Source organism: Phycomyces blakesleeanus, assembly GCF_001638985.1.
Source record: "Phycomyces blakesleeanus NRRL 1555(-) unplaced genomic scaffold PHYBLscaffold_4, whole genome shotgun sequence".
Classification (NCBI taxonomy): domain Eukaryota; kingdom Fungi; phylum Mucoromycota; class Mucoromycetes; order Mucorales; family Phycomycetaceae; genus Phycomyces; species Phycomyces blakesleeanus.
Window position 1 is genome coordinate 1,516,082 of NW_017265137.1, and position 27,152 is coordinate 1,543,233.

General features: G+C 39.7%; 9 protein-coding genes across 9 annotated transcripts; 4 read left to right on the forward strand and 5 right to left on the reverse strand.

Moving 5' to 3' along the window:
- Positions 1-868: 868 nt before the first annotated feature.
- On the forward strand, positions 869-1,233 carry PHYBLDRAFT_164575 (hypothetical protein; the record flags this gene model as incomplete). The annotated part of the gene is made up of 2 exons (XM_018435036.1): positions 869-878; positions 908-1,233. 2 exons carry the CDS (start codon positions 869-871, stop codon positions 1,231-1,233), a joined length of 336 nt encoding a protein of 111 aa, XP_018295718.1.
- Positions 1,234-1,348: 115 nt separating this feature from the next.
- PHYBLDRAFT_93970 (hypothetical protein) lies at positions 1,349-1,783 on the reverse strand (the record flags this gene model as incomplete). Its single annotated transcript, XM_018443842.1, has 1 exon — positions 1,349-1,783. A coding segment is annotated over one exon (435 nt), but the record flags the coding sequence as incomplete, so codon positions are not given.
- A 3,081-nt stretch (positions 1,784-4,864) lies between these two features.
- On the forward strand, positions 4,865-10,001 carry PHYBLDRAFT_164576 (CCHC-type zinc finger transcription factor; the record flags this gene model as incomplete). The annotated part of the gene is made up of 3 exons (XM_018435037.1): positions 4,865-6,081; positions 6,246-7,086; positions 8,604-10,001. 3 exons carry the CDS (start codon positions 4,865-4,867, stop codon positions 9,999-10,001), a joined length of 3,456 nt encoding a protein of 1,151 aa, XP_018295720.1.
- Positions 10,002-10,767: 766 nt separating this feature from the next.
- PHYBLDRAFT_108002 (hypothetical protein) lies at positions 10,768-12,924 on the forward strand (the record flags this gene model as incomplete). The annotated part of the gene is made up of 7 exons (XM_018428026.1): positions 10,768-10,922; positions 11,016-11,202; positions 11,270-11,960; positions 12,026-12,186; positions 12,249-12,370; positions 12,428-12,644; positions 12,706-12,924. Coding segments are annotated over 7 exons (1,752 nt in total), but the record flags the coding sequence as incomplete, so codon positions are not given.
- Positions 12,925-12,990: 66 nt separating this feature from the next.
- Positions 12,991-14,960, reverse strand: PHYBLDRAFT_179956 (hypothetical protein). The gene is made up of 7 exons (XM_018438237.1): positions 14,820-14,960; positions 14,649-14,764; positions 14,401-14,560; positions 14,079-14,320; positions 13,657-14,003; positions 13,409-13,570; positions 12,991-13,333 (listed from the first exon to the last, which is right to left on the reverse strand). Exons 1-7 carry the CDS (start codon positions 14,953-14,955, stop codon positions 13,186-13,188), a joined length of 1,311 nt encoding a protein of 436 aa, XP_018295722.1. The 5' UTR covers positions 14,956-14,960; the 3' UTR covers positions 12,991-13,185.
- Positions 14,961-16,438: 1,478 nt separating this feature from the next.
- Positions 16,439-17,660, reverse strand: PHYBLDRAFT_141553 (hypothetical protein; the record flags this gene model as incomplete). The annotated part of the gene is made up of 5 exons (XM_018430613.1): positions 16,439-16,662; positions 16,726-16,940; positions 16,995-17,266; positions 17,330-17,454; positions 17,603-17,660. 5 exons carry the CDS (start codon positions 17,658-17,660, stop codon positions 16,439-16,441), a joined length of 894 nt encoding a protein of 297 aa, XP_018295723.1.
- Positions 17,661-18,318: 658 nt separating this feature from the next.
- Positions 18,319-20,954, forward strand: PHYBLDRAFT_60812 (hypothetical protein; the record flags this gene model as incomplete). The annotated part of the gene is made up of 5 exons (XM_018440701.1): positions 18,319-18,906; positions 18,965-19,100; positions 19,181-19,428; positions 19,502-19,535; positions 19,924-20,954. The coding sequence occupies 5 exons, from the start codon at positions 18,319-18,321 to the stop codon at positions 20,952-20,954; spliced, it is 2,037 nt and encodes a 678-aa protein (XP_018295724.1).
- Positions 20,955-21,206: 252 nt separating this feature from the next.
- Positions 21,207-22,260, reverse strand: PHYBLDRAFT_164581 (hypothetical protein; the record flags this gene model as incomplete). The annotated part of the gene is made up of 2 exons (XM_018435038.1): positions 21,207-21,550; positions 21,612-22,260. 2 exons carry the CDS (start codon positions 22,258-22,260, stop codon positions 21,207-21,209), a joined length of 993 nt encoding a protein of 330 aa, XP_018295725.1.
- Positions 22,261-22,708: 448 nt separating this feature from the next.
- PHYBLDRAFT_164582 (hypothetical protein) lies at positions 22,709-27,089 on the reverse strand (the record flags this gene model as incomplete). Its single annotated transcript, XM_018435039.1, has 18 exons — positions 22,709-22,879; positions 22,944-23,025; positions 23,087-23,244; positions 23,307-23,465; positions 23,537-23,722; positions 23,789-23,986; positions 24,065-24,139; positions 24,205-24,318; positions 24,375-24,696; positions 24,791-24,935; positions 24,984-25,367; positions 25,603-25,809; positions 25,872-25,920; positions 25,989-26,367; positions 26,445-26,506; positions 26,592-26,664; positions 26,719-26,819; positions 26,958-27,089. 18 exons carry the CDS (start codon positions 27,087-27,089, stop codon positions 22,709-22,711), a joined length of 2,997 nt encoding a protein of 998 aa, XP_018295726.1.
- Between the last annotated feature and the right edge of the window lie 63 nt (positions 27,090-27,152).

Sequence of the window (27,152 nt, forward strand, 5' to 3'; positions counted from 1 at the left end):
AAGAGTGGGTGGAAAACATAGGCGAGTTCAGGCAGCGCTGCACGACAGCATACACCATTCCAAGCCAGTAGATGTTTTCTAGAGTATCGGCTTGCACACCGCATCGCACACAACCACAACCAACTCGTCTGGACACTCGCGCAGAAAGCTGCCAGTGAAATACGCCAATAAGAACAGTAAAACACAGTACAAGAGATCATTCGTGCATTCTCTCTCGTAGGTCCAGAATAAAGAAAGCTAATCCGATCCGAGAACTAAACGCCCAGACAAGAGGTTCAAAGTAGAGTAAGTATAAATGTTATGCTTTTGACCATGTGAGTGTGTGAACTAATATTTGTCTCCAGCCGCCAATACTATAAGATTAGCGACTTTTTACCAGATAAACGGGAATAGCAGTGAAGAAAAATCCTTTACCAATAAACAGCAAATAACTGTGGTAGAATTTCTGAGCAAGAGCTTGTCGATAAAATATCTGTACAAAAATAATATACAGAGAATATGTATCAGAGTCAGTGTAAAAGAAAAAAGAATTTGTATAAAAAACAAGGCGGAAAAAATTTACCAAATAGTATCGGATAATAAGTGGTACTTTAGAAGCAGCAATATATACATATATATCAATAAAGCTTGACTAATATAGAGATGTTAAGCATATAAAATTGGGTGTTAGTAAATTTTGAAAAGAGAAATATTTTATCCAGAGGAAATAAAATAAATATATTACCAAAAAACTTCTTGTCCCAAAGACATATGCTGGAAAGACAGATAGAAATATATTGAAAAACACTCTCAAGATAGAGATAAAGAGAGATAAAAAGGCAGATAGAGCAGGAGCCAGAGACAGACAGGGATCCAGAGATAGAGAGATATGAAGAGAGGTGAGAGGTATATGGAGAGGTATATGGAGAGGTATGCAGAGAGGTATGCAGAGAGGTATACGGAGAAGTGTGCAGAGAGGTATACGGAGAAGTGTGCAAAGAGGTATACGGAGAAGTGTGCAGAGAGGTATACGGAGAAGTGTGCAGAGAGGTATACGGTGAAGTGTGTAGAGAGGTATACGGAGAAGTGTGCAGAGAGGTATATGGAGAAGTGTGCAGAGAGATGTGCAGAGAGGTATACGAAGAGATATACAGAGAGGTATACGAAGAGATATACAGAGAGGTATACGAAGAGATATATGGAGAGATATACGGAGAGATATATGGAGAGGTATACGGAGAGGTATATAGATAGAGAACCAGAGAGAGATATAACAATAAATATAACGGTAGATATAATAGACAGTAAAAACATGCAGAGAGAGAGAAAGGCCGAGAGAGAGAAAGGCGCAGAGAGAAAGAAAGGCGTAAAGAGAGAAAGGCATAGAGAGAGAAAGGCATAAAGAGAGAGATAGGCCGATAGAGAGAGAGAAAGGTGGAGAAAGAGAGAAAGGCCAAGAGAGAGAAAGACGTAGAGAGAGAGAGGCGGAAAGAGAGAGATAGGCCAATAGAGAGAGAGAAAGGCGGAGAAAGAGAGAAATGCCAAGAGAGAGAAAGACGTAGAGAGAGAGAAAGGCGGAGAAAGAGAGAAAGGCCAAGAGAGAGAAAGACGTAGAGAGAGAGAGGCGGAAAGAGAGAGAAAGGCAGAAAGAGAGAGAAAGGCCAAGAGAGAGAAAGACGTAGAGAGAGAGGCGGAAAGAGAGAGATAGGCGGAAAGAGAGAGATAGGCAGAAAGAGAGAGATAGGCGGAAAGAGAGAGATAGGCCGATAGAGAGAGAGAGAGAAAGGCGGAGAAAGAGAGAAAGGCAGAAAGAGAGAGAAAGGCCAAGAGAGAGAAAGACGTAGAGAGAGAGGCGGAAAGAGAGAGATAGGCCGATAGAGAGAGAGAGAAAGGCGGAGAAAGAGAGAAAGGCAGAAAGAGAGAGAAAGGCCAAGAGAGAGAAAGACGTAGAGAGAGAGGCGGAAAGAGAGAGATAGGCCGATAGAGAGAGAGAAAGGCGGAGAGAGAGAAAGGCCAAGAGAGAGAGTGTGTGTGTGAGAGGCCGAGAGAGAGAAAGGCCGATAAAGAGGGAAAAGCCAATAAAGAGAAAAAGGCCGACAAAGACAGAAAGGCTGAGAAAGGCCGAGAGAGAAAGACGGCGAGAGAGGCAAAGAGAGAGAGATGCCGAGAGAGACCAAAAGAGAGAGAGACAGAGAGAGAGACAGAGAGATAGAGAGGCAAATAGAGAGAAAAGCAGAGAGAGACAGGCAGATATTGAGGCAAAGAGACAGACAGACGAAGAGGCAGAGAAAGATACAAACGGAAAGATAAGTCAAGAATAAAAGAGAGAGATAGAGAGATGAGGTTTGGCCAGTTTATTGTTACTGTTTATATAGACAATCTTTTGATTTTTTTTTCAAAGAAAGAATAAAAAAATGGTCACTATATTGTAATCTCTTCTGTGGTTATGAATGCAAATGCAATCATTCCTTTAAATGATATAAAATACAACAGAGCAATAAATCACCTAGCACTCTCTTGAAATTCCTTGAGAATGAGTACTATAAAAAATACTTAGATGAATAGTATCTATGTATTTCTCCTCGAAAGAAATATATGAATGTTTTAGTATTGCTCTTAAGGGTGTTGTATTGTGATGTGATGCGATATATTATATTGTAGAGAAGAAAATATATACTCTTATGGTTCTTCATATCAATTGCCCGCCGGTGAATTACAAAAATATTATCTTTGAGAATGATTGCCAAGCACTCAATAATTACTTTGTATAATGTACATTACACATACATTTCTTAAACTAATAAGGCGAGTACCAATATCTCTGGCGAGCTAAATTGTATCTCATCTTAGGCAAAATAAAAATACATTAGATTATCACTATCAAAATAAAAATTATGCGCCATTTATTGCACATCAACTGATAGACATAATAATTATAAGATATTTTTTCTTATAAAAAAAGCGAGCTAGGCAGTAATAATTGATATATACAGCCCGAATTCGAAAGGCGTTTTATCAGCGTTATAAATCAGTGTTGTCTCATATATCTATTAAGTACATAGAGAATTCCACCGATTGAGAAAGTGCTTTGTAAAAAAAATTGTATAATATCTATGCGAGCATACATCTAAGTAAAAAAATAAAATCCCTAAAGAAAAACAAAAAGCTTTTTTGCAACATCCTTTATATTCTATAAAAAAAACTATCGGATACTAGCAGCTTTGTTTGAGAATACGATGGTAATTATTTGCTTCTCTAGCCAATATAATAGTATACATATATTGCTTTTTTCTTTGATAGAAGACATTAATAGACAAAAATGACAAGATACACACTCTGTAATTAAGTACTATTCTTTGTACTCGGCTAATAAAGGTTATAAAGAATGTCTTATGAATAGATTTGAAAATAAAACACGGGCACTATCGATGAACATACTTGTTAGTACTGTATATACACTCGAGGTGAGAAAAAATTTGGCACCAGATAAAAAATACCAAAAGCCCAATTATTTTACTTAATAATAATAATAATATCTTCTCATGCATTTAGTTAAATATAACGTGGGATATATGTTTTCATCTAGAATGCTCCATAGTTAATATCCAAATGCTGGTTATTACAAGCACGAACACATCATGTAAATTCACTCGACAGATTTTAACGCAATCAGTATTTCGGCTGTTGCTGATATAATTTCTATCTAATATAAAAAAGCAATATTAGGTGTCTTCTCTTTAATGTTTAGAAACTTTTACTACTATTATTGTTAACCCATTTTGTATTGATTATATTCTCTAAATTTCACGGTTTTTGCTTTTGTCATCAGAGAACAAAGTACTTTTTTGCTATGGGATTGTAGTAGAAATAAGTATGTTCATCGATAGTGCCCGTGTTTTATTTTCAAATCTATTCATAAGACATTCTTTATAACCTTTATTAGCCGAGTACAAAGAATAGTACTTAATTACAGAGTGCGTATCTTGTCATTTTTGTCTATTAATGTCTTCTATCAAAGAAAAAAGCAATATATGTATACTATTATATTGGCTAGAGAAGCAAATAATTACCATCGTATTCTCAAACAAAGCTGCTAGTATCCAATAGTTTTTTTTATAGAATATAAAGGATGTTGCAAAAAAGCTTTTTGTTTTTCTTTAGGGATTTTATTTTTTTACTTAGATGTATGCTCGCATAGATATTATACAATTTTTTTTTACAAAGCACTTTCTCAATCGGTGGAATTCTCTATGTACTTAATAGATATATGAGACAACACTGATTTATAACGCTAATAAAACGCCTTTCGAATTCGGGCTGTCTACCTCACACTGTGGCTAAGAAAATTGGTAACATAACTGCTATTTTTTTGTATCTTTAAAAAGAAATGACAGTTAAAGCAAAACACACTATAAAAGCTGCTTTACAATAGATGTCATTTGGCGGGCTTAATGGATCTGTGTCATGGATTAGCAGCCTTTTTTCCTGGTGTGATAATAGCCAAGGAACTCGTGGTAATAAGACGTTTCTTGGAGTAGGCTTTCTAATCCCTTGATTGATTTCTTTCTTCTTTTCTCTCATTTCTTTAGCGTAATGTCAAAAGAATCACCAAGCAAAAAAGCTAATTGCTAAGTTCTTTGCATTGTAGCCGACCAATAAACACAAAAGAAAAACTATACAAGTCGCATTTTTAAGAGTTACTGTGAGGATATATAATACAAAAAAAAGTTGTAAATAGATATTATTTCCAATAAGCAGTACAGAAAAGTACTTTCAAATTATTAAATAACATATTAAGCATTTTGTACTATTATTATTTTACATAATATTCACTCTACTTTTTGCTTAAATATAAATACTATTGAACATTTTTTATTTCAAAAGCATGGCTCTTTCCACTAACACTCCGGAACCACCAGCGGTCAAAAACCCCTCCACCACTGGCTCATCTCCACCATTGCCAACCTCATTCACACCAATCTCACCCTCTTCGACACCTCTTTACTCGCAAGTAGCTACTCAGAACGCACTTTCACTTCTCGAAAAGCAACCTCATGTTATCTTCAGCTCTACGAATAACACAACCCCACGTACCTGGCGTGTAGGGTCCTCTAAGTTTTCAGTTTTTTTCACCGTCCCACCCAAATCCTCACCCAAGTTTGACCCTTTCTGGAGAGCTCTTCTCTCAGCCTATCCTCGCGAGGTTAACATGGGCATCACTCTTGGCTCACGCTCTTCCCCTGATACATGTGAACTCCATCTACCTACCAGTGCTGACTGCGAGCGAGCGTGCTCTCGACCTTTGGTAGTCGGCGATTCGTCTTTCCCCACTCAACCTGCTGTTCCCATTGGCACAATTGTTCGCCGTGTTTTCTTAACCAAGCTTCCTCGTGTTCCTTATCATGACCTGGCTACACAACTCGCCAAATGTATGTTTCCTTTTGGCAAAGTGCGGGAGATCGCCATTCATGAATCATATGGGTTTTTTGACGGTTCTGGCTATGTTGTCCTCGCCAATACACCTACCGACGATGTGCCATCAGATTCTCTGACGTACCAAATTGCATACGACGATACGCAAAAGATTCTTGGTAAGTGGCCTTCCATGGGCTCCCACTGCACCTACTGTAAGGAAATGGGGCACGACGTCGCAAAATGCACCAAATGCCCAGCCGAAACCCGAACGTGTTTTGGATGCAACAAGACCGGTCACTTACAAGCCAATTGTCCATACATTACCGATCCTTCCAAGACGTCCAAGACGTCCAACAAGCGCTCCCGCCACCCCAACCGCAATTCGAAGCTCGATCGCCCCATCATTGCGCCCAAGCCTTTGATTCCCACTGAGCTCTCACTCATCTACGGAGGATCGGAGGCCTCCAAGCACAACCCTCGTCAACCTGCTTTGCGTGAGTTGTCTAAGCTGTCTCCCACAAAGACCACCTTTACTCTACCGACACCAACTGAGCCGCCCACGTCCTCCGGCCCTCGTCCTCGAAGCCGTTCTGTCGACACCCCCACGCGTGGCTGGGACAAAGAGATAGACGACAGAATGATAACTAATCTCATGGATAGAGATGAGGCTCGGGCTCTCCGACTCCAGTCTGCCTCTCGCCACACTCATCTCCGTTTTTCCCGGCCGGCACGTCCAACAGGCCGCAATACATCTCTCTCTCTTCCTCGCTTTACTCACCCACAAACCACAAAAGCCCTCGGCGCAGAGGCCAACATTAACCAATGATTAAAATAGGCACTATGAACTGTAGGGGTCTACCCAAAGTCGGACACCCTGAATCACGCTCCTTTTTCATACGCCATTTACGCTCGCAGGGAATCGATATTTTAGCCCTGCAAGAAACCCATGCCTCATCATCTATGCTTCAATCTACCTTTGACCAACAATTTCGGTCCTCTTCATCATTATGGTCTCCATACTGCGGTGTTGTATGCCTTTCCCCTCACATTATCTTCACTGACCCTCTATTTAGCCCATGCGGCAGGTGTATCATGACAACTATCACGCATGTGGATAATAATTTTTCGCCCTTCAGGATAGGCGCCATCTATGCGCCTGCTTCCCAAACTCCACGTTATCGTTTTCTTGCCTCTTTACTGTCCACTCCTGACCTCATCCCTCCCAATCCTTCAAACTTTATTCTATTGAGCGATTTTAACCATGCAATTCACTCACACTATGCTCTCGGACGTCGTGCTCCAGCTGACTGGCTACAGTTTATAGATACCAATATGACTGACTGTATCACTCCTCGTGGCCAGCACCCTCAGCCTACGTTCCACCGAGCCCTGTCTTCCACCACCATTGACTACATCCTTGCGTCCTCAGACCTTCACCCTCGCACTACAGACCCACAAGTGAGCTATATTCACCAGAAATGGTCTGATCATTGTCTGGTTGCAGTCAGTCTGTCCCTCCCTTCAACCAAGTCTTCTGGTAAGGGACTTTGGCGTGCTAACCCTCACCTAGCACAATCACTTTCGTTCCGTACCGATCTCAACACTCTTCTCTCCACCCTCGTTCCTGCCCTTCGCGCTGATCTTTCTCCTCAAGCCCGATGGGATGCGATTAAGCTCGAAGTCATTCGTTTCGTTAAATGTTTCTCTCGCCACCTTCGCCCCTCTCTGAACGACCTGGAAACATGCCTACAAAAACGACGGGACCGACTCATTCACCGTTTCCGCCACCAACCCGCCCAGAACTTCCAACTCCCAATTGTGGAACGATTGTTGCAGCAAGTCCAACTTGAACGGGTCGAGATTATGGCTCTCAAGGCCGGGAAATACTGGCGGGAAAAGGGTGAGACTTCTGCAGGATACCTCAAACGCACTATCGCCATTCGCCAATCCCGCAAAGCCATTGCAAGCCTCTGTCACCCTGTTACAAATGACATTTGCACCACACCCGACGCCATGACTGAGGCCGCAGCAGTCTTCTATGAAGGCTTGTACACCCCTGATCCTATAGACTACTCTGCTGTGGATGAGCTGCTCTCTCATTTGTCTTCAGATCTCCATTTGCCAGAACTTGCACAGGACTATATGACTCGGCCATTCGTTCTCGACACAATTCGGTCAGGCGCTGCCCGCTCTCCTAGCTCTAGTAGCCCGGGCCCAGATGGTTTGCCATATGAGATTCTCTGCCTCATTCTCGCCCATCCCGTGTGTGGCGACCTCGTTTCCCGGATATATAACGATGCCTTGTCGAAGGGAATCTTTCCTCCTTCTTGGCAGTCCACTTGTGTCTGCTTGTTGCCAAAAAAGGCGATCTCAGTTCTCTGAAGAACTGGCGTCCCATCGCCTTGATTAATACCGATGCAAAAGTGTTTACTCGTCTCATGAATGCTCGTATGATTTCTGCTGTTACCACACTTATCACCCCGTATCAAACTGGTTTTGTTCAGGGTAGATTTATAGCTGATAATGGAATGCTAACTCGTTTGGTCATGGCACAAGCCGCGAAGGATGGATCCTCAGGGATTGGCTTGCTCTTGGACCAGGAAAAGGCTTATGACCGAGTACACCCAGAGTATTTTCGTCGAGTGCTCGCTCATTTCCGCTTCCCTCCTTCCATCGTTAATTCTGTCTCTTCTCTATTTTTCTCTACGCAGCTACAGATTAACGTCAATGGGTTTCTCTCGCGCCCTCTTACGCAAGCCCGTGGCCTTCGACAAGGGGATCCTCTCTCACCAATTCTCTTCAACCTAGCTTTTGAGCCTTTGCTTCGCCGCGTGATACACGATCCTCTGTTCCTCGGTGTCCTCCCTTCTGTCCCTCCCACTCTTCCCTCTTTACCTCCTGTCAAGCTGCTGGCTTATGCCGATGACCTGCTGGTGTTTCTTCCAGACACGGATCACATGTCTCGACTTCACCACCATCTCAACACATACGCTGCCGCATCTAACGCTCGCATAAACATGCACAAGACTCAAGCCTTCTCCCTTTCAGGATCGTCACTCCCCGACTGGAATACTTTCCTTCGTGCATACGATGTTACTGATTGGCATGATCGTACGTCACCTACCTCTCTCCGATATCTTGGTTTTCCATTATTTTCCTCTATCACTCAACGAGACTCCTACGGGACCACCCTCCTGTCAAAAATTGAGACCTTTTGCAGTATTCATGGATCACGATCTCTTTCCTTTCGTGGGCGGGCAACCATCATGAACTCTCTTGTACTTTCTCAACTATGGCACGTCCTTCGTGTGGTTTCGTTCCCTTCCGCCTTCCTTGACCGAGTTCGCTCCATCGTGCGCGGATTCTTCCGTGTCAACTCTTTTCCTCCCATTGCTTTTGACACTCTCTGCTTGCCCCGACTACAGGGTGGCCTTGGTATCTTGGATCCTGGTATACAGCAATGTGCTCTCCAACTTCGCTGGCTGAAGCCCCTTATCCGTAATCCTCTACTGCCTCATGGTCTTGTTCCCCAATGGTTCTCCACTCTTCTTCGCTCCGACGTCCCTACCGTTGATCCTCTTCTTCCCTTACTCTTTCCGGACTGTCGTCCTCGCAACCATCGCACCCTTGATTCCCCGCTGAACCTGGTTCTGAAGGCTATGGATACTCTTCCCCGAAACTTTGACAGAGTGGTGCTCAACCTTTCCAGTTGTCTCATCCTGCCGTTGTCTTCTATGATATCCAGTATGCCCTCTCACCCTCCGTATCGACCTGCTTGGCGTGATTTGCGAGTCCACCATCTATACCAAATCGAGTCCAATTTGGATATACTCACACCCATCACTCCCTCTCGTCCTCTACCCCGTTCTGTCACACTTAACCGCATCCTCAACAGAATTCGCGATCATACAATGGTCTTGCATCCCATTCTCTTTCGAGCATGCATTCTTTCTTTTGTACTGGCATTCCAACAGCCAGATCTTCCTATTCGCGACGGGTCGTCCATTGACCTCCAGCCACTTCTGTCAGCCCAACTTCCCGGTCAGACCTGGTCCCGGCTCACCACGCGCTCCTACCGTTCTGCCTGCTCCCATCAACTGTCTGATGCTCGTCCCATCCACCCTCCTCTCATCCCACGACAACCTCGCTCCTTCTGGTCTTTCGCCCTCCCTCACCGGGCTCGGAATGTCTGGTTTCGCGGGTTGCACAATAAGCTTTCGTGCCGAGCACTTCTGTACCGCATCATGCCATCCACCGTCTCTTCTCCTCTCTGCACTATTTGCCAGGTGTCCATCGAGACGCAAGAACATTTTCTTCTCGCTTGCCCGTTGAAATCTGCTGTGTGGACAGGCATTTGGTTGGAATTCTTCGGCACCGTCCCTCTGCCCTCTGTCCTCTCAAACGCTTTCCAATCCTTCGTCTTCCCCCCCACGCTTAACCCTGCGATCCCTGCTTCCTCAGTCTTTGGCCTAACTATCCTGGCTATTTGGGATCACCACTGGTCTTTCCACTTTAACTCTATCCCTTTCCTTCTCTCTGCGGTGCTCCACACTGCGCGCAAGTCAATTTCTCATCTCTGCTCTGAACTAGAGCTGGACTCTCCATAACTCCTCCATTTTTTTTAAAAAACAAAACAAAACAAAAACAAAAACAACCATAAAATTTAAAAGCCAAAAACATCATATAATCTACAAAACCTTACAAACAAATATTTTAATTTTCTCTTTTCCTATTCAATCAGAGACCTTTAATAAAATCCTGGGCTTTTTCTTCCTGGCTCCATACAAAAAAAAAATTTATTTCAAAAATGCGACTTCAATTTTCAAATTTTGCGCCTTGTATTTTCAAATTGTGCGACTTGCAAATCTGTTTTTGTAAAATAATTTATTCGGGCAGGATGAAAAAGAGATTGATTTGAAATCCTGCATAAACACACTCCCCGACAACTCAAAAGAAGGGTCACGCAGGTCAAGTCACAGCCCATTTTTTCTTTTTTTGACCTTTTTATTTTATTTTATTTCTCAGTTAAGCATTACTTAGTTTAATTCACATAATGTCAACCACCGAAAGAAAAGGACGCACTAAGAAGAGAGGAAAGAAGCAAAAGAAAGGAGTTGGGATCAGCGTTCCTGGCCAAGAAGACACTTCATTCGGTGGCGAAGATCAACCTCAAGGCGGTCAGTCATTGACAGTCGGCCAATATGACAGCCCCCATTTCCAAGCAGGTCATTACGGAGAAGTAGAGGAACAATTGCTCGGTTACTTTAAAAACGTCGAAAGCTCTCTTGATGATCCTCAATTCGAAACTGCAGAAGGTACTGAGTGAAATTGGAACCAAATGTGAACACATTCAGCTAATAGATCTATATTTTAGATCAGCGCTTGTTCGTCGACAACGTTTATAGTGAAGTCGAGGGTAATGAGCTCCGTTTAGCTACCAACTACTCTTGCTCTCTCATTCTCGAAAAGTTGCTCAAGATCTCGAACCCATTCCAGCTCCGTGTCTTTATGGACAAACTCAGGGGACGGTAAGCTGATCATAATATAGCATAATAACATTATGATATAATTTGTACTAAATAATTTGTTCTGTTTTTTCCCTTTTCTTTAAAAAAATAAAGAACTGTCGAATTGTTCGCTCATCGTTTTGCTTCCCATGTGTGCCAAACTGTAGTAACTCTTGCTGCTGACGTTGTTGAACAGGAAGTAAACGAAAACGGCTCCAATGAGAACAAGATGGACACATCTGAGGACAATAAAGAAGGCGAACTTCTTTCAATGGAAAAACTTATTTTGGGAATGTGCGAGGTAAAAAGAAAAATATCAGTGGGTTTGGTTTTTAGTTTGCTCATAAACATATGCATACGATTTTTAGGATATTAAACCTGTCGTAGGCGGTCTTATTTCTCAGCAATTTGCTTCCCATGTTATCCGTGTCTTGTTGTTTGTTTTGGCTGGAAAGCGTGTCGATGAAACTAATGACGTAAAAGGACAATTGAGAAGCAAGAGATCCACAAAGTACAAGACCGAGAACAACGACACTCTCACAAAGTATTCTTCAAAAGCCTCGCCCATCAGAAACGTTCCTGCATCATTCAAGGAGATGTTCCGCACATTGTCTACCGAATTAGCAATAACCTCTTCAGAGACTGATGTGCGCGCTTTGTCTGTACATCGTGTAGCAAGCCCAGTTCTCCAACTCTTATTGGAAATGCAGGAAGAGGATTCAGAGGGTCAAAAGGCAAAGAATGTTCTTTTGGATCGTATCTTGTGGGGTGTTGTATCTGATGTTACCAAGCCTACTGAGAACAAGGATCGTGACTCTTGGTTCGAGACCCTTATTCGTGACCCTGTTGGATCGCATTTGTTGGAAGTAATCTTCAAGGTTGCTCCTACTCCTGTCTACAACAAAATTTACACGCATTACTTAAAGAAAAAGCTGGAGAAGTTTAGCTTAAATCCAATCGCCAATTTTGTGATTCAGAATTTCTTGACCAACGCCAGAAACGCAGAGCAGTTTGAAAAGATAGTTAAAGAACTCAGTGGATCCTTTGAAAAATTGATGAGTAAGTCATGTTTGATTAAATTCTAAGGCACGAGAAAAAAAGGGAGATTTAACAATTTCAAATAGAGAATGGCAAGTTTGGTGTTATCCGTAGTCTTGTCGATGCTTCGTTGAAGTTGGGTACAGCCGAGAAAGATATTGTAAATGGCCTTGCAGGCGCACTACACATGCCGACTGATGGAAGTCAAGAATTTGTCAATTGTGTTATGCGTATGTGGACATATGAAGTAAGACTATATATATATTTGAGTAAGCTTTGGCTAGATTTACTTAAAAAAACAACTGTTAGGACTGGATGGCTGCTTCCGAAGAGGAAAAGAAGAACCTTCGTAACTTCCACATGCAGGGCTCATTATTGTTACAATCTATTATGAAGATGCCAGCACAATACAACGCAATTGCAACAACAAGGTAAACATATTTAATTTTATTTACACTCAGTTTGCTTTATTAACATTCGCATCACAGTTTCTTGTCTCAAAGACCTGATGTCACATACCAGTGGTGCTTCTCCCCTGTCGGATCCCGTGCTTATGAGTCAATTTTAACATCACCTACTGTCAATGACAAGATGAAGAAAAAGATCATGCGCAACTTGCAAGGTCACTATGCTGATCTCTCAAAGGACAAGTTTGGCAGTCATATTGTAGAACACTGCTGGGCTGCTGCAGATATTGATATGAAGGTAGGATTAAAGCTAAATACGAATGATTTCTATAGCTACTAATATCTCATTTTTTTTCTAGGAACGTATTGCTTCTGAACTTGTGAAACGTGAATACGATCTTTCAGAACATTATATTGGTAAATGTATCCTCTGGACTTGCAAGATTGATCAATACAAGCGGAGACACGACGAGTGGGTCGAGAGAGAGAAGGGTGTGGAGCGTAAGAAGGATCTTTTCAAGGATATCTTGGGAGACGATATCAAGCTTTCTGGAAAGCGTAAAAACAAACAGGCATAAAACTCAACAATTCACCCAAAAAATAATTAACAATAGTAAAAATCATTAAACATCAGACAAAAAAAAGCATGTTCAAAATAATTGTGTATCATTGATTAGATATTGCTTACAAGCAAGAGACAAGGGAAGGAAATATAAGAAGTTTTTTTTTTAAAAAAAAACAAAATTGTGGGTGAGGGGAACTAAAGAATTAGAAGAAGAAATGTTACTCTGCAAAATAATAATAATAATAAAAAGATATATACATATCAAATGAGAATACTATTCAGGAATATCCCCTTCCGAACCATCTCCTACTTCCAATAAACTGTTTTGCTTCAAGAGTACACATTCACCACCATTCTCCAGATCAATGTTGTATTGGTAAAAATAGCCTTCTGATGTGATTACCATTACTTGTGGAGTAGTACTAGGTTAAGTTTTTCAGTACAACTTGATACATATATTAAATAGACACACCCACACACAAATAATAGCAACTAACCTGCTCAGAGCCACCAAACTACGCACACCCGCGCTTGGTAATTTAAGTGAAGCAAAATGACGGGATGGTTCCCAAATCTCGGTTATCATCTCTGGTAAGTATGAACCAACGCTACCAGCAATTCCACGGCCGAAATGGAGAGAAGACCTTCGCAACATTTGTCTAATGAAACCAGAATACTTATTTTATTTAGTATATCCTCAAATCCCAACCTTAAAGTATAATAAAAATAACTATATAGACCTTACCCAACACTTGCACTTCGGCCTCTCTGTTCAGCTCCATTTTGACCGTTTGAGTTGGAATTATTGTTGGAATTGTTGTTGGAATTGTTGTTGTTGCTGTTGGTTGAAATTGTATTGTATCCTCCATTACTGTTACCATTCAAAACATTTCCGTTTCCATTTCCATTTGAGTTTGGTAAAGTGCCAGGTGCAAGTTTAAAAATATGCACTGTCTCGGTGTCACTGGAGACACATAAGAGAGAGCTCACAAGATTGAATGACATTGAATATATGGTTGCAGAGTAAGATCCACGTCTAAACTGGTAAACCTTGTTGGCATCTGGGATCGAAAATACGCGAACAACAGTACCCTACACACATATATATTAGAAACCATCAAGCCTTTGTTCTTTTTTTTTATATTATTATTTTTTATTTTCATATACCTTTTCACTTGCTGTTGCCAACAAAGTGCCATCTGCATTCATGGTGATACAGCTTATACGACTCTTATGGGCCTGCACGATATTCACCAAGGTAAGTGTACTAGCATCAAAGATTTCGACATCACCAGTAGTACAGAAAGACTGAGTGGTTTGCTGGTTGGTTTCAAAAGGAGAGATTGGGGATGAACGAGAAGGATATGCAATGTAACAGTTTTCACTAGAAGGCGACAGTGCACAGATGGCTAATTTTTTGATGAACTTTATCAGTATATATTTTTCTCTTCCTTTTTAAAATAAAATGAAATTATAAAGTAGAATATACCATCAGGATTGCGACTAGTTTCGATTGTGTGAAGAAGTTTCATGTTGCTGATATCATATACAAATATTTGTTCTTCCAAAACGACAATCAGTCGGCGCCTATTCATTTTCACAGCCAGGATTGAGGTAGGAAAGCTGAGTTCGCAAATGGTGGACTCTCTCTGTAAAGTAGTAATGGGATTTGATATGAGTGGGTGTTAGTTTTTTTTTTATTATTATTATTAATATTTTTATTGATGGTGTATTTGCCTTTGTATTGATGATTTGTAAATGTCTCGGGGAGAATGTAGGCTCATCCCCAGCGCCAACCAATGCAACAAGTGAAGTACAGAACAACATTTCGACAATGCCAGTACCGCCCTCAGCTTTATACAAAAATATCAGCTTGTAGTTTATAGTTATGCTTGTGCGGATACTTACACTTGGAGTAGCATTTGCCAAATGGGTCGCAATTATATATTCTGTATCCTCGCTTTGAACCTAAGGATATACAGCTAAAGTCTTGGTTGAAATTGATGAACAATAGCTCATTGTGGCTTCTGTCGCCTAGATTCATGGTCAAAGTACAGGAAAAGCAGAAAGAAAGGTATGATAGCGTGGGGCGACAACTGGCAGTTCCGCTTCATGCCATGGGTGACGCAATACAGCACACTTTTCCGTGTGTGTGTGAGAGAGTGCGAGGGTGTGTGCGTGTGTGCGTGTGTGCGTGTGTGCCTGTTGTGTGGTGGCAGTGCTCCGCTGTCGGGCATCACAAAAAGCTTATCATGTTCAGGTTGAGGCAAAAGCCCTGTGAGGTCCAGAAGATGATTAATATTATAACTCTTACATAATATGTATGATGCTTCATTTGTTGTTTTCGAGAGGTTGACTATAACTGTTCTGTCATTTGCTTTCCTTTTGGCTTTGAGTTTGATTTCTGTACTCAGAACTACTCTTGTCTTGTGTAGCCTCGGAAGTTTGGTGTCAAGAGGGGCAAGGATTGAGGATCAGTGGTAATTGAGGAGTAAAATAAATAAATAAGGTAGTGGATTAAACAACAGCCAGACTGGTGAGAGAAAAAGGTGGAATAGCCACTATTTTTGTACTCACACGTTGGTTACAAAGATGTTTGACTCTGCTACTTGACTAGACATTTGGTAGTATGCCACAGGCGTTTCTTGGAATAGTTCAATGAACTTTAGTGTATCTAAATTACAGGATTAGAATAAATACACTCAAAATCAACAGTATTCTTTATATCACCATATGGCTGTAAAAAGAACAAAAAGAATACAAAGTCTAATATGCTTTGTGTACCAATGTTTTTTTTTATTACTACTATTACTTTTGATGTATGTCAAACTACTACTAAATTATTAAATATATATATACCTTTTAATAAAGTAATACCTATATCCAAACCCCAAAACCAGTGGAGTCTATTCGGGCATTCATAACTTCGGAGAATGATTACAGCCAAAGAAAAGATCATTAAAACTTCCAAGCTATTGATTTTGCATGGTCGTGTTTTTACCAAAAAAAAACAAACAAACAAACAATTACTTATTCTAGATTGCTAATATGTAATAGCAAAAGTAAGTATAGTATCAAGTGCTCTGGATAGACCCAGAAAAGTCTAGATGTTCTTGGCTTAGATAAACCCATGTCATAAACGGAATATCTGTTATTAACTATCCTAAAAGCAATCCCATAAAACCCGATTATATTATATGTATTATACACCTTTATGAAACATATAAGTACATTGGTTTAATTTTCTTTAAAATCATTTACATTAAACAAGAGCTTAATGTTTCTTTGCTAAACAAAAGAAATTTCAAAGCAGACCAAATCAAACCTAAAAGCTATAGCCCAAATAATAAAAAAGATTAACAAGATCTTGTGCATTCTCACCCAACCTTTGATTTGAGTTTTCTTTTTCTTAAAAAGAAAGAAAGAAAGAGGTTTATCCTGATGTTATATTGAAGCAAAAATAAAGTAAAATGTACGATTCTTGGGTTGTATTATGCTGTATTATGTTGTATCTTTTAATTTTCTTTTTACACCAACTTTCCCATGATATCCTTCTTGTGGGTCAAGATAGAATCAGCTTTTTTCCCACCCACGGTTTTAATGAGATATATAGTAAGATGGCTCATTTGTCTGACAGGGTAAAATAGAGGGATATGAAGCGGCAATGTCCACGATTCAAAGTAGACAGGACCATCTGACACTAGTGGTTCTCCATATACAGCCATACTAGGTTTTGGTGAAGCTGAAGAAGCTATTATTATAAGCTAGTGATATCACGAGTTAGTTGAATGTTATGTATTTTTGTGATAGTTACATACACTGGGATATACAAGTGCAAAAACGGCACCAGCATGCAATGTAGAGAGGAAAAATGTAAGCGCAGCAACAGGAAGCCCTAAGTGCGCCAAGTTATAGGAGCGAATCTTGAAAGTATCATACAACATACCAAAACCTAGAAAATATGCCCAATGCTTCTCAATGAATAGCATGGATTGATCTTTACTCCAACCAATATAGGTCCATTTGTATCTAAAAGAAAAACAAATTACTAAAATGTTCATATACTACTATCTGTACCCTTACTCGAAGCAATAGTAAGACATTATAATACAGCTTGCTACAAAAGAAATAGTTTTGCCAACAATAGGGATAAGTCTCAATAAAAAGACAAAAATTGCAAAAATTGTATAAAGCAATGTTGTGTAGACTGCCAAAGTCATGTCCTGGTTTGTGCCTAACAAATCTATCTGGATTGAAGGACTAGGTTGCAAGCGAAATGTCTCCTTGGAAATAGACTGAAAGAACCTCCCATTTACAATCAAACATGCAAGATACATTGGATATCCTGTCCAAACCTAAGGAGTTGACAGTAAGCTTTCTCTCTTTCTTCTGTTTTGCGTTTATTTATTCTTATTTACCATGTAGGAATACCCAAATAAGTGATGATCAGGAGAGTTATAGAATAATTCCATCATTACAAGAAATCCAAGAAACATTCCTCCATTTAAGACGACGGTCATTAGCATTGCCTTGCGAATGGCAGCTGAACTGATGAAAAAGAAAACTAATCGCGATCAGAACACACATAATTTATTTATTTTTTGACTCTTTTTCAAAGAGAAAGAAAGGTTTTGATACTTGCGCACAAAACACTTTTATTGCATCTTTCCAATTAAAGGCTTGGCATAAACCTTCAAAGAAATAGGTTGCATGAGCAGCAATTGGAAGTCGTGTTGAGGTGGAAACCATGGACAACGCAAAATTAGTAGTGGGTCCAAAAAAGGAAATCAGATATACAGCGCAAAAATAAATAAAATATATTGGTTTGATTTGTTAAAAACATCATTAACTTAATAATCTACAGATAGCACAATCAATCTTCTTTAATATATAAGGTGTTATGTAAAGAGATTCAATTGAAATGTATGTACAGATTACTTTAGCTATTATTCATTTTTTTATGTGAAAAAAAACTGTTTATCTAAATTAATGACTAGATCATGGATTTGACATGGGCAATAAAATCGGACTATAGTAGTAATAAAAATAAAAATGCCTTTCCCTTTAGACTTCATGCTTATACATAAGAGCCATAATCAAGCTAACATGTCAGCATTACTGATACACACTTATACATATGGTAAACACCATAGCTTGAGTACTCTAATGGAAATTGTAAAACAAAAGAGGTGATATAGCCAACTCCAACAACGTTGGAGTGCTATGCATTACTCCGATGTCATGACGTTTCTTTGAACCAGTTGGGTGAGACTGGGGTGCTTATCCAAGGCTCATTTTTCCCAAGACAACCACACTAGTACCCAATAATTAGATCATTACAAGAAAGGAAGGAAATAAATCCCTTTTGCCTTCTTCCTTTCCTCTTTACTCCTCTAAATTTAAGAAAATGATGCTGGACGTAGAAAAAGATACAAAATGGAACACACAGGATTATACAACAAACCTGTCTATTCCTCCCAAACTCCTTTCCTCTCTTCGTGAACACTCTTTATTTCAACGCACCGGAGATGAAGCTTTTCTTCATCAATTGGCCTGTAGTATGCATTTGAGAAACTATAGCCCCCAGGATGTCATAATCCGTGAAGGAGAACCAGCCAAAGCCATGTTTTTCCTACTACGTGGGTCTGTCAGCGTGTGCTCAGCTGATTATGAGCGCGTTTATGCTATTTTGAAGCAAGGCTCTTGTTTTGGTGAAATTGGTATTCTGTACTCAATGCCCAGAACTGCAACAGTTATTGCAAACGACAAATGTACAGTTGCAGTCTTAATGGCCGAGGATGTTTCAACATTACTTCCAAGATTCCCACAAGTCGAACAAATGTTGAGATATGAAGCGGAGGAGCGTTTAGCTTTATTAAAGAAGAGTCAACAGCAGTTTAACTCATCTGGAGGGCGCATAAAGACAAGAAAACCAAGTTTTGAACGCAATGTCGAGTTCTTTGTAAGAACAAGTACCTACGAGCGTTTGAGAAAGGTAAAAATAAACAGACGGCTGATCAAAGCTAAATTTCATGATTGTGCTTTTTTTTTAGATCTCCTTCTTTAAAGACAGTCCAGAAGAGTTTCTGCATCAGATATCCCTGTGTGTTCAGCCTCGACAATATATGCCAAATGTGTTAATTATTCGAAAGGGTGATATTGGAACAGAACTATTCTTCATTATTGAAGGTGTGTCTAGTGTCAAGAGTTCTTTTTCTTCTTCTAAAATTAATTATTAAATATTATGTTTGTTTGTGACTTTTTTAAAGGTACTGTAGAAGTGGTTATTCCAAGCACAACTGATGTTGTGGTGGCCAGACTGAGCGCAGGAGATTCATTCGGGGAGACAACAGTCCTACTGGGTACACCAAGGGCTGCTAATGTTAGGACTATAACCAACCTCGAAGTATATGTCCTCAACCGAAAAGATTTTTTGGATGTGTGCCAGAATTATCCTGAGTTGCAACAGCACTACAAAAGACTAGCTGAATCTGTCTTGCAAGAGTATAACAAGCGGGTAAGACTATTAAAGTAAACTATATGAAACCCAAGTATTTCTTTGAATATTGGCTAATGACATTTCCACTTAGGTAAAGGTTTCAGAAGAAAGCCATGTTATGCCTGGTAAGCGCAATATATATATATATATATATATATATAATGACTTTAAATGAATTGTCTCTTACTTTCTTTTATTTGACATTACCAGAACAAACACAACTTCCTATGACAAATAGCCAATTTACTTTCGGCTCACAGCAACTTACTCCTATCACAGCTAGTTCTGTATGCAGTACAACAAGTGATCAAGATCCTACCCTACCAAATGCAGCAACTATGCTGAGACAACAAGAGACGAGAAAGAGAAGACCAAGCGTTGCTGTTTGGACAGACCCAAGTCTATTGGCTATGGCAGAGCAAAGGACAGAACCAATGGATATTGTTACACACATTGAAGCAGAGCCAGAGTTTCCAGCTGAAGCAAAATCCAGCATTTATAGCCAAAAAAAAGACAAGTTACAAGCGCTTGGTGCAAGTCTTCTAGGCTACGTAGCAACCTTCCTTGACTTCTCTGGCTTGGTTCGATTGGCAGCTGTTTCAAAAAAATACAGATGTTTCTTGCAGAACAATAAGAATTTATTACATCAAGTTGACCTAAGTCCTTACAATAACCACATGACAGATGCTGTATTAATGCGAGCAGTAGTATTTGCTGGAGATCGCACTCAGGATCTTAATCTTTCTCATTGCTTCCATTTGACAGACGAAGCCATCAAGGTCATATCCGAAACAATGCCGAACCTCAAGAGTTTAAACATAAATTCTTGTTGGAATGTGACAGATAAAGGTCTTTTGCACTTAAGCTCCAATTGCCCTCGTCTCACTAGCCTTGATCTGTCTAACTGCCGAAAGATCACTAACAAAGGACTGACAGCATTAATTCAATCTAAAGCAGCAGAAGGATTTGATGGTCTGACCTACTTATCGTTGTCATATTGCAAGCATCTATCCAGCTTGACTATGAGCGCACTAGCTACATACTGCTCGGGCAGCTTGGAATATCTTAATCTTCAAAGATGTACTGGCGTATCCACAAAGGACTTTGAGGCTTTGTCAAATGTTAACTTTTCTGCCTTACATACAGTCATTTTATCAGATTGCAGCTTCCTTCAGGATCCCGCAATAATTGCTCTGGTAAAAGCTGCCCCCAACTTGGAGAGACTCTCGCTTAGCTTCTGCTGTTCGCTAAGCGATGCATCATTGGAAGCAGTGACAATGCTGAAACACCTTGTGGAATTGGATGCTAGCTATTGCTGCTCTGCTGTGTCTGATACATCGATATATATGCTATTACAGGCACACAAATATGCGCCCCTTTCACTGAACATTCGGGGGTGTTTCCGAGTAACCGACCAGGGTCTAAAGCCTACACTTGACAAAGAAGTTCAGTTGGATTACCTTAATATAAGCCAGTGCCCAAATATTCTTAGTCAAACAAAACGTGTATTAGCTGATATATATGTTGATAAAATATCAATTTGAATGCATCTTTTTTTTATGGTTGTATTTTAATAATGAAATAAATATGATTGATATATGTGTATGTGTATGTGTATATGTATATATAAATATTGGGATTTTTATTTTATTTTAGTTAGTTCGTTGATTAACCAACTGATTGATTGACTGGTGTTATGGGAATGAATTGGGTAAAGCAAAGAACGACAGATGAAAGATGTAAAATAGAAAAGAAAAATAATAAAGAAGAAAGAAATGTGTATAGTATTGTGCTCATTAGTGTACCGAAACAACCGAGGGCTCGTGATTTGTGTGTTCATGGTTGGTATACACATTAGTTCCGCCAAGATATGGTATACCGTTTCCATATCGAAGACGAAGTTCACGTTGGAGTGTTTCTGGTAACCTCAACGCCAGGCGATCAATCACAGAAGAATTTTTAGAAATGCTGTACTGTACAGAAACACCAGTCTTGGATTGGTGTTTTGTACGACTAACTGTACAAGGCGACACATGCTGTTTTTTCTGATCTGCGGCAGGCGTGCTAACCATCTTATCTGAAGATTCTTTGTTCCCCTTCTTTGGTTGACTGCGGATGCGTTGTTGTTGTTTGATGAAGCCTAGCCAAGAATGTAAGCCAATATTCCTCTATAAATATGGCGGTCACTAAAGTTAGCTCACCATAAAACCAATAGCAGTGTAATGGAAAGAAGGCAAACAAAGTGCCTCCAATGTGACCATAAGGCAAAAATACATAGGCATTATAGATCATGTAAGCATGAAAGACAATGCGAGACGTCACAAAGGTAGCAGCAAATAGGTAGTCGTGACGCAGTCGTTTGTTGATTGAGCCCAGGGCAAGGAGGAAAGTGGGTGCCTCAAGAACACACATGGTCACGAATGCACTACAATACTTGTGCTGAATAACCCATATGAGAGTGCCAAAATAGACGATGTGGTGAATCCAGCCAGTCAATAGTTCGATTTTCGAGCGATATAAGACTGAGCCAATAACAAGGTCAAGTGTCAAGAAGGTCAAGAAGAAAGTTGTGACAGCAATCGGCCATTGTCTTTCGGGAAGCATCAGTACCTGGAAGTCTCCATTGTTGCGTATAACGTCCCACACTAGTGGAAATGATGCTATGGTAGTCGTAAAGCTGCTGAGGAGCGATAGAACATAAGCTCTTTGGCGTATTGTCTTGATGTAACCAGAGAAGTGCCAGAAGAGATACCAGCCTATGAATATTGCAACCGAGGTGGCTGCACTGCGGATAACTATGGGCTGTTCGATGCCCTGCCGTAACGTGTCGAATGGCACTGGGATTTGCATTGTGGGGAAGAAAGAGCAGAAGGAAATCAAGAATTGACTCAGTTTAAATAGGTGTCAGTAGTCTAAAAACGTGTGTTCACTAGTGTGCTTGCATTGCAATCATAACTCCGTCTTAACCATGCACGTTACATGGGTTGCCTTTCAAAGGGTGAATGTCCTTTTTGTCGATATCCGTACTTTAAACAGCAACGGATATATTATGCAAGATTTACAAGATATTCTCTATACCAGACAGAAAAACCAAGACAAAGAACAATCTCTAGAACAAATGAAAAGGCAACAAAAAATAATAGTATAGATATATTTTTTGGTAGTCCTTTGATCTAATATACCAACAATTGCCCCTGATAAATAGGACTCCCTGTTGTAGCACCAATTAAGGAAAGTTAGATACTCTCTTCATATTCTTGGTGTCCGCAAACCCACGCTATCGCTCTATTTATTGTGTTCATAACGCAGACATAATTTGGTTAACCTGCTCCAGAAGGCTAGGATCCACATTAATCAAGTACATCTGATGGAATGCTTCAGATCCCCCGTGATTAGCCTCACATATAGTCAAAGTTTGATGAATCATAGATACAAGATCAGTGGTATACACAAGATCTCGGCGAGAAAGCTATTCAAATGAGTTAGCTATAAACTTTAAAAGAAAAAACAGATCCTTATATGTAGTTCCTAACCTCTAACTTTCTGTTCTTCTCAAGTGACTCATCGAGCTGTGCAAGATCTCCCTCAAGATCTGATTCGTTGTGTAATAGTGCCCTTTTGTGGTATAAATATATTAGTGAATGAAGTCTATAAAATAAGTATTGAAAATACATACTCTTTAGAGTCAGGGTCTGCTGTTTCTGCAAGTACGTCGGTCCAGATAGAGAATATCCCCGGTAATCTTGAGAGGACGGTTTGGTTTCCAGTTCGGACCATGTTGGTGAAAGCCATACAAGTTAGCTTGCGGCTACGTGGGTGGCTCAGGTTGTCAAACTATTGAAGCACAATCAGTGATCTATTTCTATTGTACGACATCTTTATATTTAGCTTATTACTTTGTCCATCCACGAATCCATTAGTTCACCAAGAAAGTCAGTAGAAGTAGGCTTAAGCTGTTGTCCAGCCATTTGAATGAATTGAATGATAAGATTGGCATCATAAATTGCCAACCTGGCAAACAATGTCATATAGTTCATCAAAGCGTACGCATAAAGCTGTGAGAATATCAAATATATATATATATATATAATTAATAAATAAATTAAATATTAAATAAGAGTCTTACCTCTTCTTGAAGGAAAGTCTGAAGAACGCTTCCCAACAATCCAGACTGTACAAGAGCATCCCCATACATTTGAATTGGAACAGACATCAGCGCAAGGTCCGCTGTGCTGACAATATTGGATGCCACTTCCGCCTTTGAATTTCCAACATAGGATGCCAAGCGTCCAAATAACCCCATCGCATATTGCTGTGTAGCTCACTCTATTAATAGTCTGATTTCTAGGCATTTTTTTTTAGAAAAATATGAAAATACCTGTAAAGTGGCCTCTGGAGAGAGTAGAATGTAGCTCTCAATTATTTTCAGTACTTTACGCATATTCTCGGTATCAAAATCCAACAGCTCAATAGCTATTGGGAGTAGTTTCATCATCTGAGGACTGGCGTATGGTGTGCTTTGAAGTAATGTCCACCATAAATCGAGGGCATCATCTATGAGATAAACATGTGCCTCCTGTTGAAAGAAAGAGAAAAAAGAGGTGTGTCAATTGGAATCTATTAAATAACCTATGTAACTTAAACTGAGGCTTACGTTGTTTTTGTTGACACAGTATTCCACCATAGGAATAAGAAGATCTTGGAGCTGAACGGATTGTTCATTAAGAATCTACAAAGAGAGAAGAACAAGAAAAACATGTCAAAATCACAAAGCTTGACTCATACAAAACTTACTGCAGATATCTTCGTAAAGGTAATAACCAAAGATGATTGGAATAGTGGTTCTTTTTGGGCTCTTGTCCAGAGAGGGGTAAGCAATTCGATCATCTTTGGTGCATAAGGAATGATCTAAAATCAGGGTGATCGTTAATGATACAAATCTCCAAACGTACAACCTTTCTTACCTCGGTCTGTGTACGATCCATGATGGTATTGAGATCAGAAATAAGTCTCATAACCGTGTCCGAATCTTCAGCTTCATTCAACAAAGCCATCAGAAGGTCCATTGCTGGGCCAAGAAAAGGCAGGAGGATGCTAAGATCGAAATCCCAATCATCGATGGCTAGTTTTAAGCTGTGAGCAGCTGTCAGACGCACAACCAGGTCCTCTTCAGCCACCATAAGTTGTAAAAGTATCTGATAAATTATAGTACGGCAGTCTGCGCTAATGCCTTCGCTAACCCATCTTCCAACCAACCAAGCTATTCTACGCCGCAAAATCTTGAAGCTTTTTTTTAAAAAAAAATAACAATAATAATAATAGAATTTTGAATTTTGAGTATTGTTGTAATACAAATGTTTCTTTTATTTCGTTGTCTTACCTGGGTTCTTTGTTGGATACTTCGGGTTGGAGTCTGTTGACAACAAATAACTCAAAGTCTAGCTTTCCATACAGTGTATTTACTCCAAGTCCAAGACCACAGTATACAGCGTCTTTGAATAGAAGGCCCTGTTGATCAACGACAGCTGTGTGGTGATCAGTACATTTCTTAAAATGATACCTGTGTTACTTACTAGCCACCTGTTCCGTAAGATTAAGCATTATAGGGCACAACAAGTCTCTATATTGTGTCAGGAGTGTCATGAATGTCATTTCTGCACATGGCTTATATGGAACGTGCACATTAATACCCCCCTCAGAAATATCGCTCCTATTTTTTTTGTTATTGCTTACTCTCATTTCAAATTCCCAGTTTTCGGTATCAGAATGATTGGCCCAGGTCTCTGGATCCTCTTCCCATTGCTCAAAATCGGTTGGTGTTAAGAGCATATATTTGGAAACCAAGGTCTCTGCGCACGTACGAACAAAGTCAGGAGTAAGCAGTTGCTCATTAATTATACGGCACGCATCATTGGCAAGAATGGTTTCTTCGTCTGTTACAGAAAGACTCTCGCTGGCTAAAACAAAATATTCAAGTCAGCAAGTCTACAATAAGAGTAGTTCTAAAAAAAACAAACTTGCCTGTCTTTTGCCAGTTCTGAGCCATGGTTTTTATGGTACTCTTAATCAAGCACATGCCTTGGAGCAAAAACTGTTGGAAGAATCTAGGGTCCTTGTTTTGTCCTGAATAGTCACGGTAAGAATACTAGAACAAATGACACACTAGCGGTTTAATTTAGATTTTAAACTTACCTGGTATATGTTGTTTAACCAAAGCGTCGCCTTGCATCACAATATTATGCCAATAGAATTTTAAAATATCCACCCATGAGGTGCAAAGAGCTGAGGACACAGGATGTGCCTTTTGCAAACCAAGGTAAAGGGTTCCGTAATCCTCAATAACGGTTTCCAAGACCTTCACAATGTCACCAGAAACATTTAGTTGAGCAATACAGGTGTCTGTAAATTACAAGCGGTTATAATACAGATAATTTATCTTATTAAAGTATAGTAATACGTACGAATATCAACATAGCTCTGAATATGTCTTTGGCTCATTCGAATGAACATCTAGTAATTTAATAGGCTTATTTAATATTCATAGAATATTCAATTTATAGTCCACTATATAATCTCACCTTTGTTTCGTCGTATTTATGGACATCGCGGATCCCGCTGACCATAAGTATCCTCAAGCATTTAAGACACATGGAAGTAATTTCTAGCTCTTCAATTGTACGCGCTTTAGCAACAGAATCGGTAATAATAGCTTGTATATTGGCCATATATGCAATTGTTCGTTCAGTGTAAGTTGCATACACCTGAGCAATTGTTTGGAATGTTCTTGGTGCAATTGAAGCAAATTGTTTTCGACCAGCTGACAAGAGACGTGTGCTAAGCTCAGACAACACTTCATACAACATGCTGAGGGAACGGTCATGAATAATCCGGGATTGTTCGTTGTTTCCGGAGCTGGTAGTTTCAATAGCTTGGATCAAAGTTGGCAAAAGCTCTGGCCTTTATATATATATATATATATATATATATAACATTGTAAGTAACACTCGCACACTGTTTTTTAATGTAAAACGCACCATTCATTTGGGAAATCTAAACGTGCAATACGAGCCACAATGATAGCATTTTGAGAAGCGAGCTAAATTTATGACAAGTGTACTGTATAGTTAACGATCTATGATATACAAGCAAACACTGTAAAACAATATAATTTAATAATTTACCTTTTTGCTAGGTTCATCCAAAAATTGAAGTAGTCGCAATCGAATGGCTATCTTTTCTTCTGGTGCAATAGGACTATAGAAAGAGTGTTCATGGATACATATACATTTCATTTTTTTTTTTACCCACTTTTTTGCTGTTCTTCTCCAAAAACGATCAATACCATTCTTGAGGTAGATTCCGCTCAAGAAACGGACATCATGGTGAACCGAACGATCGTAGAATATGTCCTTTAGAAGAAAATTTTTAAAATGGTTAGCTGTCTAGATATTACAATTATGTGATGCTGTATGCCATGTAAAGAAGTAAAAGCCACTTGAGGTGAAATAGAGAAGTTTGACAAGTTTGCTTTCTTTTTTCTTTTTTACCTGCAAAGTAGCAAAGAATTGACTAGCATTTTCCCATTGTTTTAACATTTCTTCTGCCTGTCTCATTCGTGCATAGTCCTGGGATGCTGCCTCATGCAGAACTGTCAACAATTGTGTTCGTGGATCCGCCATGGTGCGTAGAACAACTACTAGAGAATCGATAATGCTTTGAGGAACGGAAAGCTTATGTCGAGT

Bases quoted from the DNA above. Each gene is read 5' to 3' on its own strand.
- PHYBLDRAFT_179956 (XM_018438237.1), bottom strand. From the start codon at position 14,955: ATGAATCTAGGCGACAGAAGCCACAATGAGCTATTGTTCATCAATTTC. The intron at 14,561-14,648 runs GCAAATACACCA...ACTACTTTACAG, and splicing joins TACAAATCATCAATACAAAG to AGAGAGTCCACCATTTGCGA. The intron at 13,334-13,408 runs GTTAGTTGCTAT...AACTTAACCTAG, and splicing joins AGTTTGGTGGCTCTGAGCAG to TACTACTCCACAAGTAATGG.